Here is a 13,822-nt window from a genome sequence, read left to right as displayed (position 1 = left end):
CATGACTTTCTGCACCACCTGACTATGCTTCCCTCTCTACATCAATCTCATTTACCACGTCTTCAAAAATAACTCTATCAAATCAGTGAGACAAGATTTATCCTGCACAAAGCTATGTTGACGATCCGTGATCAGTCCCCAACTTTTCAAACGTATACAAGTCCTGTCCCTTAGAATATTCTTCAGTAATTTCCCTGATATTGATATAAAGTTTATCAGCCTGTAGTTACCAACTTTACTCCTGCTGCCCTGAAATAAAAGAACATTAGCTATTCTCCAGTCTCCTGGTAACCACTCTGTGACTAAAAATGACGAAAAAATGGATATACAGAAAACTTGAATCTTAACTTTAAGCAGTATTGCCAAAATAATTTAATTAAGGAGATAATATTTGCAATTGATTTCATTTATAAAATAATTTAAGGGTTATCTTCATGATCATAGGTTCTTACCATCATAGGAAAAACAATGGCAGCCCGAGAAGCTTTTATTACCCAGAGAATGATCAAGCAAGAAGCCTGGATCACAGTAAAGAGATGTACTTTCCGTAGGGGCACGTGACGAAGGTAGATGAAATCTGGTTGGTGTTTTGTAGGCATGCCGAAGAGCTTCAACCGATCAAATAGCTGTACAAAGAAAATTGTATGAAAAATTTGACTGCAATACTCAAAAGTCACCACAGCTGTTTTATTCATCTACAGTGTCAATTATATACAATCAATTCCAGTCAATTGAAACACATCGGGACAAGTAAATTTTGGCTCAATTAAAATGTCTGGCCCAATTAGCTGAATTTCATGGAAATAGTTAAAAAGGTTAAAAAAAATGGCAAACTATAGTTTAACTGAGTAACAACTTGTGTATTTAAATGAAATACAGGACAGATCAGAACACCACCAATAACTCTACAGTATTGTAAACCTGTGTATTAGTTTCTAATAGTTATCAATGGAGGAATTGATCTGCTGTGTTCATATGATTGACTGTAAGTGAACAAGATCAACACATACACAAAGTACAGATAATGGACTGCCTTCATACAATGCTTCAGATGATTTCATCCCCCAAAGCTTCATTTTCATTGTAACATTCAAGATGATTGTTGAACCCTTCAAATTCTTCATAATTTCTAACTTGTTGATCGAGTCGAATCGTTTCTTTTTCACTCCCAGCCGTTTCCGGCACATCCAAGTCTGAATGCTTGAAACTGCTGTGAGTAAAACGGTTCTGGATTGTCTTACTGCTTATTTCTCACCAACTATCAGTGACAAACATCACTGTTTGTTGACCACAAAGGCACGCAACAGACATTATTTAAAAACTGATTGCTCTAAGCACAGTGTAGTGTCTTGACAGCCATGCAAGTGCATCCGACTGACGCTGGCTAGAAACCATTCGGCAACAGTCTCTTGCCCCAAAGTGGCATAGTGTCCCCAAAAAGGAAGGGAATCCTGGCTATTTTCTCAATTTAGTTTTTGTTCTTCAGGAGTTGTCCCAAATAAGTGTCTCAATTAAACGGAATTCACTGTATTATAATTACACTGCCAAATACACATATCTACATTTAGAAATGACCTAAAGCACATAGAAAATAAAATACATAGATCAGCTCACATTCACATGAACAAAAGTATTGTATAACCTGTAGCCCAAACATATAATCCTAATCACTTAGAATAAGGCAGAAAAAATTAGGGCAAATTAGGGTGGATAAATCACCAAGGCCTGAGGAGGTGTTCCCTCAGACCCTGTGGGAGGTAAATGCAGAATTTGCCGGGGCCCTAACAGAGATATTTATATCACTCTAGTGACCGGAAGATCAGAGGATAGCTAATGCTCCGCTGTTTAAGAAAGGTTCTAAAAATAAACCAGGGAATTATAGGCCGGAGAGCCTAACATCAGTAGTGGGAAAGTTATAAGGGACCAGATGCATGAGTATTTGAATAGACATGGATAGATTATGGAGAGTCAGCATGCCTTGGAAGAAATAGACTGATATCAATAGTGCGTGATACAAGTCAGTCACAAGCAAGATGAACCTGTACTTTTGGCAGTATTTTGAAGAACAATGGCAGATGGCAGCTGTAAATTGAATGGCCATTGCACTTGCCAATGAACGTGGGCTCTGAAATTGTTTCGGAATATTCCCACTTTGTCCACAGAAGTTCACATTTTGTCTCTCGCCCTTGTGATAGCAGTTGATTTCAATGGGACTGAATTGTGGTAGAACAGCACAAAGCTCATACATGGAGAGAAAATTCTGCCACGTGTACTTTTATCGAAATATCATAGTGATAAACACCATCAGAACTTTCATGCCTTCCTCTACAGATGTGTAGTGGAGAGTATGTTAACTGACTGCATCTCAAGCTTGGTATGGAAACACCAATGCTCTTGAACAGAAAATTCTACAAAATGTAGTGTTTATGGCCCAGTCCATCACGGGTAAGGCCTCCCAATCATTGAGCACATCCACACGAAATGCTGTTGCAGGAAAGCAGCATCCATCATCAGAGACCCCTACCAGCCAGGACATGCTCTCTTCTTGCTGCTACCATCAGGAAGAAGGTACAGGACCCTCAGGACTCACACCACCAGGTTCAGCAACAGTTACTACCCCTCAAGCATCACTCTTGAACCATAGGGAATAGCTTCACTTGCTCCATTATTGAAATGTTCCCACAACCAATGGACTCACTTTCAAGGACTCTTCATCTCATATTCTCGATATTTATTGCTTATCTATTTAGTATTATTGTTTCTTCTTTTTGTATTTGCACAGTTTGTTGTCTTCTGCACTCTGGTCAAAACGTCCAAATTGGGCGGTCTTTTATTGACTCTGTTATAGCAATTATTCTATAGATTTATTGAGTATGCCCACAGGAAAAGGAATCTCAGGGTTCTATATGGTGACAAATATGTACTTTGATAATAAATTTACTTTGAACTTCAATAATTATTAATGGAATGCCATAAGGGATCAATAGCCAGCTCCCCAATTGATTAAGTTAATACTGGGTAATGATCCAATGAACTTCCTGGCCCCTAAGCTGATGATGGCAATACGAAGTTATATCAAATAGCTATGACAGTTCGTGCTAGGGTAGAATGCACTTCTGCTTATATGGACATGTTCATGTACGGGACCTGTGTTTAGCTTAAGAACGAAATGCACTGGAAACCAAAATAGCTACATAAATTCTTGCAATAATTTAATTATAAGAGTACAACATTCTTCCAATGATTTGGCTGTTTTCCAAAGGGGAAATTAATTAAATTTCTGAATTAGGTTAACAAGATGAGTCACCTTCTAAATGCAGCTGTGCACTGCTCATTGTCGAGTTTGACAGATTTGCCACAACAGAAGTGGTAGGAAAGTTGAAGATAATAGATAAATGATATTAACTGACATAACAAGATTACAATAACTTTGAAGGCACTCATAATTTGTTACATTTCTAAAATAGGATAATTTACTTCTCAATGACATTTTCATACTGCAGAACATCCTCACATCCATCCTCCCATTCTGTTTGTAGTAATTGTTTTGGAATTATCACCCATTACTGTAAATCAACCAGCCAAAGATATCCACTGAGTCATAAACGACAGGAATTCTGCAGATGCTGGAAATTCAAGCAACCCACATGAAAGTTGCTGGTGAACGCAGCAGGCCAGGCAGCATCTCCAGGAAGAGGTACAGTCGACGTTTCAGGCCGAGACCCTTCGTCAGGACTAACTGAAGGAAGAGTGAGTAAGAGATTTGAAAGTGGGAGGGGGAGGGGGAGATCCAAAATGATAGGAGAAGACCGGAGGGGAAGGGATGGAGCCAAGAGCTGGACAGGTGATAGGCAAAAGGGATACGAGAGGATCATGGGACAGGAGGTCCGGGAAGAAAGACAAGTGGGGGGGGACCCAGAGGATGGGCAAGGGGTATATTCAGAGGGACAGAGGGAGAAAAAGGAGAGTGACAGAAAGAATGTGTGTATAAAAATAAGTAACAGATGGGGTACGAGGGGGAGGTGGGGCATCGCGGAAGTTAGAGAAGTCGATGTTCATGCCATCAGGTTGGAGGCTACCCAGACGGAATATAAGGTGTTGTTCCTCCAACCTGAGTGTGGCTTCATCTTTACAGTAGAGGAGGCCGTGGATAGACATGTCAGAATGGGAATGGGATGTGGAATTAAAATGTGTGGCCACTGGGAGATCCTGCTTTCTCTGGCGGACAGAGCATAGGTGTTCAGCAAAGTGGTCTCCCAGTCTGCGTCGGGTCTCGCCTATATATAAAAGGCCACATCGGGAGCACCGGACGCAGTATATCACCCAGCCGACTCACAGGTGAAGTGTCGCCTCACCTGGAAGGACTGGTTGGGGCCCTGAATGGTGGTAAGGGAGGAGGTGTAAGGGCATGTGTAGCACTTGTTCTGCTTACACGGATAAGTGCCAGGAGGGAGATCAGTGGGGAGGGATGGTGGGGACGAATGGACAAGGGAGATCTAGAAAGGTGAAGCTATGGGCACCCATATGGGTCCTAGCTATGCCTGCCTTTTTGTTGGCTTTGTGGAACAATCTATGTTCCGTGCCTATTCTGGTATCTGTCCCCCACTTTTCCTTCACTACATTGACAACTGCATTGGCGCTGCTTCCTGCACGCATGCAGAGCTCGTTGACTTTATTAACTTTGCCTCCAACTTTCACCCTGCCCTCAAGTTCACCTGGTCCATTTCCGACACCTCCCTCCCCTTTCTAGATCTTTCTGTCTCTGTCTCTGGAGACAGCTTATCCACTGATGTCTACTATAAGCCTACTGACTCTCACAGCTATCTGGACTATTCCTCTTCTCACCCTGTCTCTTGCAAAAATGCCATCCCCTTTTCGCAATTCCTCCGTCTCCGCCGCATCTGCTCTCAGGATGAGGTTTTTCATTCTAGGACGAGGGAGATGTCTTCCTTTTTTAAAGAAAGGGGCTTCCTTTCCTCCACTATCAACTCTGCTCTTAAACGCATCTCCCCCATTTCACGTACATCTGCTCTCACTCCATCCTCCCAACACCCCACTAGGAATAGGGTTCCCCTGGTCCTCACCTACCACCCCACCAGCCTCCGGGTCCAACATATTATTCTCCGTAACTTCCGCCACCTCCAACGGGATCCCACCACTAAGCACATCTTTCCCTCCCCCCCCTCTCTGCATTCCGCAGGGATCGCTCCCTACGCAACTCCCTTGTCCATTCGTCCCCCCCATCCCTCCCCACTGATCTCCCTCCTGGCACTTATCCATGTAAGTGGAACAAGTGCTACACATGCCCTTACACTTCCTCCCTTACCACCATTCAGGGCTCCAAACAGTCCTTCCAGGTGAGGCAACACTTCACCTGTGAGTCGGCTGGGGTGATATACTGCGTCCGGTGCTCCCGATGTGGCCTTTTATATATTGGCGAGACCCGACGCAGACTGGGAGACCACTTTGCTGAACACCTACGCTCTGTCCGCCAAAGAAAGCAGGATCTCCCAGTGGCCACACATTTTGGTTCCACATCCCATTCCCATTCTGACATGTCTATCCACAGCCTCCTCTACTGTAAAGATGAAGCCACACTCAGGTTGGAGGAACAACACCTTATATTCCATCTGGGTAGCCTCCAACCTGATGGCATGAACATCGACTTCTCTAACTTCCGCGATGCCCCACCTCCCCCTCGTACCCCATCTGTTACTTATTTTTATACACACATTCTTTCTGTCACTCTCCTTTTTCTCCCTCTGTCCCTCTGAATATACCCCTTGCCCATCCTCTGGGTCCCCCCCCACTTGTCTTTCTTCCCGGACCTCCTGTCCCATGATCCTCTCGTATCCCTTTTGCCTATCACCTGTCCAGCTCTTGGCTCCATCCCTTCCCCTCCGGTCTTCTCCTATCATTTTGGATCTCCCCCTCCCCCTCCCACTTTCAAATCTCTTACTCACTCTTCCTTCAGTTAGTCCTGACGAAGGGTCTCGGCCTGAAACGTCGACTGCACCTCTTCCTAGAGATGCTGCCTGGCCTGCTGCGTTCACCAGCAACTTTTATGTGTGTCCACTGAGTCATGATGGCCTACCACATAACAAGAGAAACAAAGTTTTCTCAGATTTCTGTCCTGACAGGAAAATATTGTGACCGGCATCACAACAGTTCAGCATTAATGAACTAACCCTTTTGCAAATGATAAAAGTCAGGAAATCAGACCACAAGACATAGAAGCAGGATTGGGCCATTTGGCCCATCGAGTCTGCTCCACAATTTCATCATGGCTGATCCATTTTTCCTCTCAGCCCCAACCTCCTGCCTTCCCCCCCATTATCAAATTGGCTTTTGAGTAATAATTTCCTCTTGTATCTCTGTAAATTCAACCACTGATGGAATGGAACCTCTCTCCCTCCCCTCTCCCACCTAGAGGGATATGTCGTGTCAGGCACTGCTTGGCACCTTGGTAAAGATCACTGGAACCATCCTAGTAGAAAACACAAAGAAATACAAGGCAGTGTTTGTAATACTGTTGAGGACCATCTTCTGCTATTAGTGAGCTAAAAGTCTTTAACTAGATTCGGAGGCTGACATATTCCCTAAATAACTTCTGATGCACGCCAAGGGGTAGTCGTTAGGCACATAGATATTTAAGTCATTGTCTTGGAGTCTATATCCTAATGAATCGATATAGATCAATATTTACAAAGGTTTTTCAATTCATGACCTAAATCTAGGCCTTGAAATGTCATAGAGTCAGCGGGATAGAGCATAGGAACAGGCCCTTCCCCTCATAGATTATTTGATAACTTTTCAAAAACAATATTAAGCACATTTCCAACACCATTTCACTTTCAATACACTGCAGGTAGATTCTTAAGTCTGTGTCTCTTCCTCATTCTTATCCTCTTTGTGGAATAGATATCTATCCCTGATGAAAATCCATGGCCATGGGTAAGGCAAACACGAGGAAATCTGCAGGTACTGGAAATTCAAGCAACACACACAAAATGCTGGTGGAACGCAGCAGGCCAGGCAGCATCTATAGGAAGCGGTACAGTCGATGTTTCAGGCCGAGCGTCCTGAAGAAGGGTCTTGGCTCGAAACGTCGACTGTACCTCTTCCTATATATGCTGCCCAGCCCGCTGAGTTCACCAGCATTTTGTGTGTGTTGGTAAATTAAACTGGCAGGTTTGACTAACACTAACCAAACAGACAGGTATTCTGAATTTCCAAAGGACTAAACTAGTGAAGTAAAAGCAGTCTTTACAACCACCACACAAAGACTTTGGTTCACTAAAAGCACCCCTCCCACACCCTTAAAATAACCAAGGTTTACAATCCATTCTTCCCATGAAGGTGAATAGATAATAACAAACCACTAAATTAAAACTGGCAATCACAATGTGAAAAAATATAGTTAGAAAGGAAAATGCAAAAAAATCAGACTATCAATGACATTCACTCCAATGGAGAAGGTATTTTCCACATCCAATCTGAGCCAGATTCTGATCTCGTGCTGATTGTTGTGCAGGATTTCATTTCCAAGAGGGTAACTATTCAGAACCAATATATCATTCATTCATTTATTCATTCATTATGTGCCGTGTTGTATGACATGGCCTATGACCATGATTATTCTTGACAAATTTTTCAACTTAAGTGGTTTGCCATTGCCTTTTTCCAGGCAGTGTCTTTACAAGGTGGGTGACCCCAGCCATTATCAATAGTCCTCAGAGATTATCTGCCTGGTGTCAGTGATCACATAACCAGGACTTGTGATATACACCAGCTGCTCATACGACCACCCATCACCTGCTCCCATGGTTTCACGTGACCCTGATCGGGAGGCTGAAACCTTGCCCAACCAAGGGTGATCTGCGGCTAGTGGAGGGAAGGAGCACCTCACACCTCTTTTGGTAGAGATGTATCCCCACCCCGCCACTCACAATGTATCATTACAAGAACAACATTTTGTTTAAATGATAGATACACAGTCACAAAACATAGAATCTCTACCTGAATTCCTCTAAGAGAAGACGCACCCATATAAAGGAATACTCCGTACAATACTGGCATTGGAATGAACTAGAACAAAGACAAAATATGTTTTGTTATAATATTGGTCCACAAAATTTTATGCTAATAATTTGGACCTTCGTTATCAAATATTAATATACATTAGTTACTTGCAGTAGTTTTGTTATTCCTGGTCCTTGCCTAAAGACCCCTGTTTACATTCAGAAGTCCAGGCTCTTTTTTTGATGATGAAAGCTATTTTTTAAAATGTGAAATTAAACTCAGCAGAGAGAACCATCTTACAATGACAGAAAATCACTCAGAGAAGATCATGCTATTGGGATGGCAAGCCAATATCTTATCTCCATTCATCGAAGCTGTCAAGACTGAAGTACTGTACAGAACAGAAATACTAACATGGAACCAAGGCTCATTTCTGTACATGTTAATTTGATAATAATTTATTTGATTAAACTGAAGAACCTTAATATCCTGAGAACTAGGTAATGTAATTCAAGTGATTAACCGAATAGCTGAACAATTTCTGTAATTATTCTGAATGAATATTACTTTCTGATTAGAAATATGGATGGGGTTCACAGAAACACAAACTTGGAAAACTTCTTCACAAGACTGGTTTAGATAATGTAGACAAGCAGACATCCCACCTCTCCCAGAAGTTCCGTGAGTCTCCTGCATATTGATAGTGGCTCCCTGATGCCCACAAATTATATACAATATCCCAGAAATCGATTTTTTTGAGAGCGAGAGTGCGCGCGCGCCATGGCAGTGTTCCAAAAAAAGAAAATATAAAACGTACTTCACCTCAGACTACCCTAAAGTGTACCCCTGCCCAAATAGGGGTCAAAAATAATGACAATGTTGCTCGCTGCACTGTTTGTAACAGTGACTTTTCTATTGCCCACGGTGGGTTAAGACTGTAAAAGACATGTTGAGGTGAGTTTAACAGGTGTCATCCGTTCATTAGCATAGTTAACATTATTTAAACTAGCTGGCAAGCTGCTAAGGAGCTACTCTATTACAAACATCCCACCTCTCCTGGAAGTTCCGGGAGTCTCCTGCAAATTGATGGTGCTACCTCCCTGAAATGAGTTTTTGCAGGGTGGGATGTCTGGACAAATATACGATTGAGTTTGAGTCCATAGAAACATAGAAAATAGATGCAGGAGTAGGCCATTTGGCCCTTCGAGCCTGCACCGCCATTCAGTATGATGATGGCTGATCATCCAACTCAGAACCCCATATCAGCCTTCCCTCCATACCTCCGATCCCTTTAGCCACAAGGTCCTTGTGGCTACGGGGATCAGGGGGTATGGAGGGAAGGCTGGTGCAGGGTTCCGAGTTGGATGATCAGCCATGATCATAATAAATGGCGGTGCAGGCTCGAAGGGCCGAATGGCCTACTCCTGCACCTATTTTCTATGTTTCTGTGTAAGGGCCATATCTAACTCCCTCTTAAATATAGCCAATGAACTGGCCTCAACTGTTTCCTGTGGCAGAGAATTCCACAGATTCACCACTTTCTGTGTGAAGAAGTTTTCCCTCATCTCGGTCCTAAAAGGCTTCCCCTTTATCCTCAAACTGTGACCCCTCGTTCTGGACTTCCCCAACATTGGGAACAATCTTCCTGCATCTAGCCTGTCCAATCCCTTTAGGATTTTATACGCTTCAATAAGATCCCCTCTCAATTTTCTAAATTCCAACAAGTATAAGCCTAGTTGATCCAGTCTTTCATCATATAAAAGTCCTGCCATCCCAGGAATTAATCCGGTTAACCTTCTTTGTACTCCCTCTATGGCAAGGATGTCTTTCCTCAGATTAGGGGACCAAAACTGCACACAATACTCCAGGTGTGGTCTCACCAAAGCCTTGTACAACTGCAGTAGTACCTCCCTGCTCCTGTACTCGAATCCTCTTGCTATGAATGCCAGCATACCATTTGCCTTTTTCACCGCCTGCTGTACCTGCATGCCCACCTTCAATGACTGGTGTATAATTATACCCAGATCTCGTTGCACCTCCCCTTTCCCTAATTGGCCACCATTCAGATAATAATCTGTTTTCCTGTTTTTGCCACCAAAGTGGATAACCTCATATTTATCCACATTAAATTGCATCTGCCATGAATTTGCCCACTCACCCAACCTATCCAAGTCACCCTGCATCCGCTTAGCATCGTCCTCACAGTTAACACTGCCACCCAGCTTTGTGTCATTCGCAGACTTGGAGATGCTGCATTTAATTCCCTCATCCAAGTCATTAATATATATTGTAAACAACTGGGGTCCCAGCACTGAGTCATGCGGTACCCCACTAGTCACTGCCTGCCATTCTGAAAAGGTCCCGTTTATTCCCACTCTTTGCTTCGTGTCTGCCAACCAATTCTCTATCCACATCAATACCTTACCCCCAATACCATGTGCTTTAAGTTTGCACACTAATCTCCTGTGTGGGACCTTGTCAAAAGCCTTTTGAAAATCCAAATATACCACATCCACTGGTTCTCCCCTATCCACTCTACTAGTTACATCCTCAAAAAATTCTATGAGATTCATCAGACATGATTTTCCTTTCACAAATCCATGCTGACTTTGTCCGATGATCTCACCGCTTTCCAAATGTGCTGTTATCACATCTTTGATAACTGACTCCAGCAGTTTCCCCACCACCGACGTTAGGCTAACCAGTCTATAGTTCCCCGGTTTCTCTCTCCCTCCTTTTTTAAAAAGTGGGGTTACATTAGCCACCCTCCAATCCTCAGGAACTAGTCCAGTTGAAAAAGGGATAATTCCATGATTTTAGCAATGGTAAAACACAATATATTTTGAGATTCATGTGTTAGGCTTCACTGATATTTGGTTACATAAAATCAGAAGAGTTAAAAATGATAGAACTTGAGAAAATAGGTGTAGGCTCCTCAGAAACTTGGCACTGCCCGTCAACACGATCATGGTCAATAATTCCGAGGTCTCATTTTAGCTTCTACTGCAGTTCATCATGACCCTCAATTGTCTGATTTTTCAAAAACAAACTCTTCTTTAGCTATGTTTGCAGTATACTGTACACCCAGACTAAATAGACAGAGTAAAACAAAAACTCTCTATTCCTAAATTTCTGTTCTGTTTTACCAAAGGGCAATTACACCTTTTGCTATCTTTTTTCATTCTTATTCTATAATTAACACCTTATTACTGGATTATTCAAATGGATTATTCCACATCAGATGCACAATAATGAGTGTTCATTTTTCGTTTGAACACATTCATTTGAATGATTATAATTTAATAGACAGTTAATGGATTGCAAAGTATTTTTTTACATGCATTGAACTTCTGAGAAGAGTAGATGTACATTGACATTACCTGTAAAATAGAAGTCATGAAGACAGATGAGCCCATAAGAATAAAAATCATAAGGCCAGTGACTCGTTGTTCACGAATACCCAAGAATTTTGGCTGTTCACCAGGTGCTGAGCATTCAGATTCCAACTTCAGACTGTTGACGTGGGATATAGAAAGGACAGTAGCTGCTACGAACCATGGCAAACCCATTATAGAGCAAATTCCAAGCATGATAGACATAATAATTAAGTCCAAATGATATCCACATCCTTTCTGTAAAAGAATAAAAATATTCCAGATTGTATCAAATACTAATATATAAAAATGGAAAATATTCATTAACATTTCAGAAGTGAAATTTATATAGAGATTTTTATACTCTACAGCTGTGTAAGTAACAATACCACCTTTATAAAACTGACAAAGTTGGTCAAATAGCAATGCAATAGGACAGTACTGACTAACTTATTCTGGAACTCTACACTTCTTAATGCCTCATAGCTTTATGAAGGAAACAAATTGGAACAAGATTACTTTAACCAATTTTAATTTGCTATTTTAATAGTGCTAACGTAATCAGAGAACATGGAAAGCAATTGAATTCTTACACAATTGCAATTGAAGATGCGTCAATATTTCATAAAATTGATCCTTAAATGAAAAATGCTACAAACCGAATATTAACAATATATCAATTTTGCATGCATTACATCAAATCTAATGGGAATATGTTGGAAATTTAATTTAGAACTTACCATATTTATCCATGATAGCGTAAATGTGGTGCATGGGGTGGCCATGGAGGGGTAGCGCCTCTGGTGAAGGGGCTTGTCATGTCCATTCTGGGGCAGCTCACTCACCTTTGGGCCCCACTGGACACTCAGCTCCCACTTGGGGTTCCAAATAACTGTTTGCATGTGATACTGGCCACACCCCAGTCCAATGCGTCAATAAGTGGGCTAACCCAGGTGATGATAGCTGGCAGGCTTCATACCCTTGTAACAAAGGGACATGCCTGTCTCAGCATGTGAATTTGAATTCAGCTCTAAAGGACTGGGCGGACGAGATCAAGTCGGACCCAGTGGTGTGGTTCTACAATGCTTCCTTGAGAGTGCAGTTCATGACAAGGCACAGAAGCCATGGTCAGCCACCACAACCAGGAATACACTCAAAACCTTCTATAGTTGTAGTGTGGAGAGCATTCTGACAGGCTGCATCACTGTCTGGTATGGAGGGGCTACTGTACAGGACCGAAAGAAGCTGCAGAAGGTTGAAAATCTAGTCAGTACCCAGGACATCTTTAGGGAGCAGTGTCTCAGAAAGGCAGCGTCCATTATTAAGGACCTCCAGCACCCAGGGCATGCCCTTTTCTCACTGTTATCATCAGGTAGGAGATACAGAAGCCTGAAGACACACACTCAGCAATTCGGGAACAGCTTCTTCCCCTCTGCCATCCAATTCCGAAATAGACTTTGAAGCTTTGGATACTACCTTACTTTTATTTTTATAAACAGTATTTCTGTTTTGTACAATTTTAATAATCTATTCAATATACATAATTGATTTACTTGTTTATTTTTTTTCTCTCTCTGCTAGATTATGTACTGCTTTGAATTTCTGCTGCTGTTAACGAATTTCACGTCACATGCCGGTGATAATAAACCTGATTCTGATTCTGAGTTTGCGAAGACTACTTGTACGACTGGACCCGATCTTCTGAAGTCAAAGAGTGGAAATGCCTCAGAGCAACGGCTTTTCAACTTTAAAAACTCTCTCTCACAGGTTTCATTGTCATCGTTGGATATGACAGACAACCAACACTGTGTAAATATAATAGTACTAACACACACACAAAGTGCTGGAGGAACTCAGCAGGCCAGGCAGCATCTACGGAAAAGAGGAAACAGTCAATGTTTTGACCCGAGACACGTCAGCAGTCCTGATGAAGGGCTTTGGCCCGAAACGTCGACTGTTTACTCTTTTCCATAGATGCTGCCTGGCCTGCTGAGTTCCTCCAGCATTTTGTGTGTATTATTTTGATTTCCAGCATCTGCAGATTTTCTCTTCTCTGTGTAAGTATAATAGTTCTGAACTGCATGTTCCTCTTTTCTTCCTCTTCTCTGCTTCTACCTATCAGCCACCCGCCTCTGTCTCCCAGCTTCACCTCCCCCCCCTTTCTGTCTCCAGCTGCCCATCATCCATCAAGAACCCTTGGTCCACCAATCACCCAGGCCCCTGTCTCACCCCTCCCTGCTTCTCTTTGTACTTGCCATCTTGGAGAGGGAAGATGTCAGCCCTGATACCGGATCACAACTTGAAATACTGACAATTCCTTTCCTCCACAGACTTGTAAGTCTACCTGCCAATTTCCTTCAGTAGACTGTTTGGTGCTGCAAATTCCAACATCTGCAGTCTCTTGAGTCTGCACACCACCCTAACTT

At 42.4% G+C, this 13,822-nt stretch overlaps 1 protein-coding gene across 3 annotated transcripts in view; it reads right to left on the bottom strand.

Moving 5' to 3' along the window:
• LOC134348634 (sodium-driven chloride bicarbonate exchanger-like) overlaps positions 1-13,822 on the bottom strand; it is a 258,317-nt gene that overhangs the window by 14,707 nt on the left and 229,788 nt on the right. For all 3 annotated transcript variants that reach the window (XM_063052328.1, XM_063052326.1, XM_063052327.1), the window contains 3 exons: positions 11,403-11,654; positions 8,020-8,088; positions 453-626 (listed from right to left, as the gene is read on the bottom strand). In XM_063052328.1, the coding sequence (XP_062908398.1) occupies positions 453-626; positions 8,020-8,088; positions 11,403-11,654 (495 nt within the window). The remainder of the gene's footprint in view (positions 1-452; positions 627-8,019; positions 8,089-11,402; positions 11,655-13,822) is intronic.

The sequence above is a fragment of the Mobula hypostoma genome, chromosome 6 (genome assembly GCF_963921235.1).
Source record: "Mobula hypostoma chromosome 6, sMobHyp1.1, whole genome shotgun sequence".
In the NCBI taxonomy this organism is placed as follows: domain Eukaryota; kingdom Metazoa; phylum Chordata; class Chondrichthyes; order Myliobatiformes; family Myliobatidae; genus Mobula; species Mobula hypostoma.
Note: the sequence above shows the minus strand (reverse complement) of the source record. Positions and strands in the feature narration are given on the sequence as shown.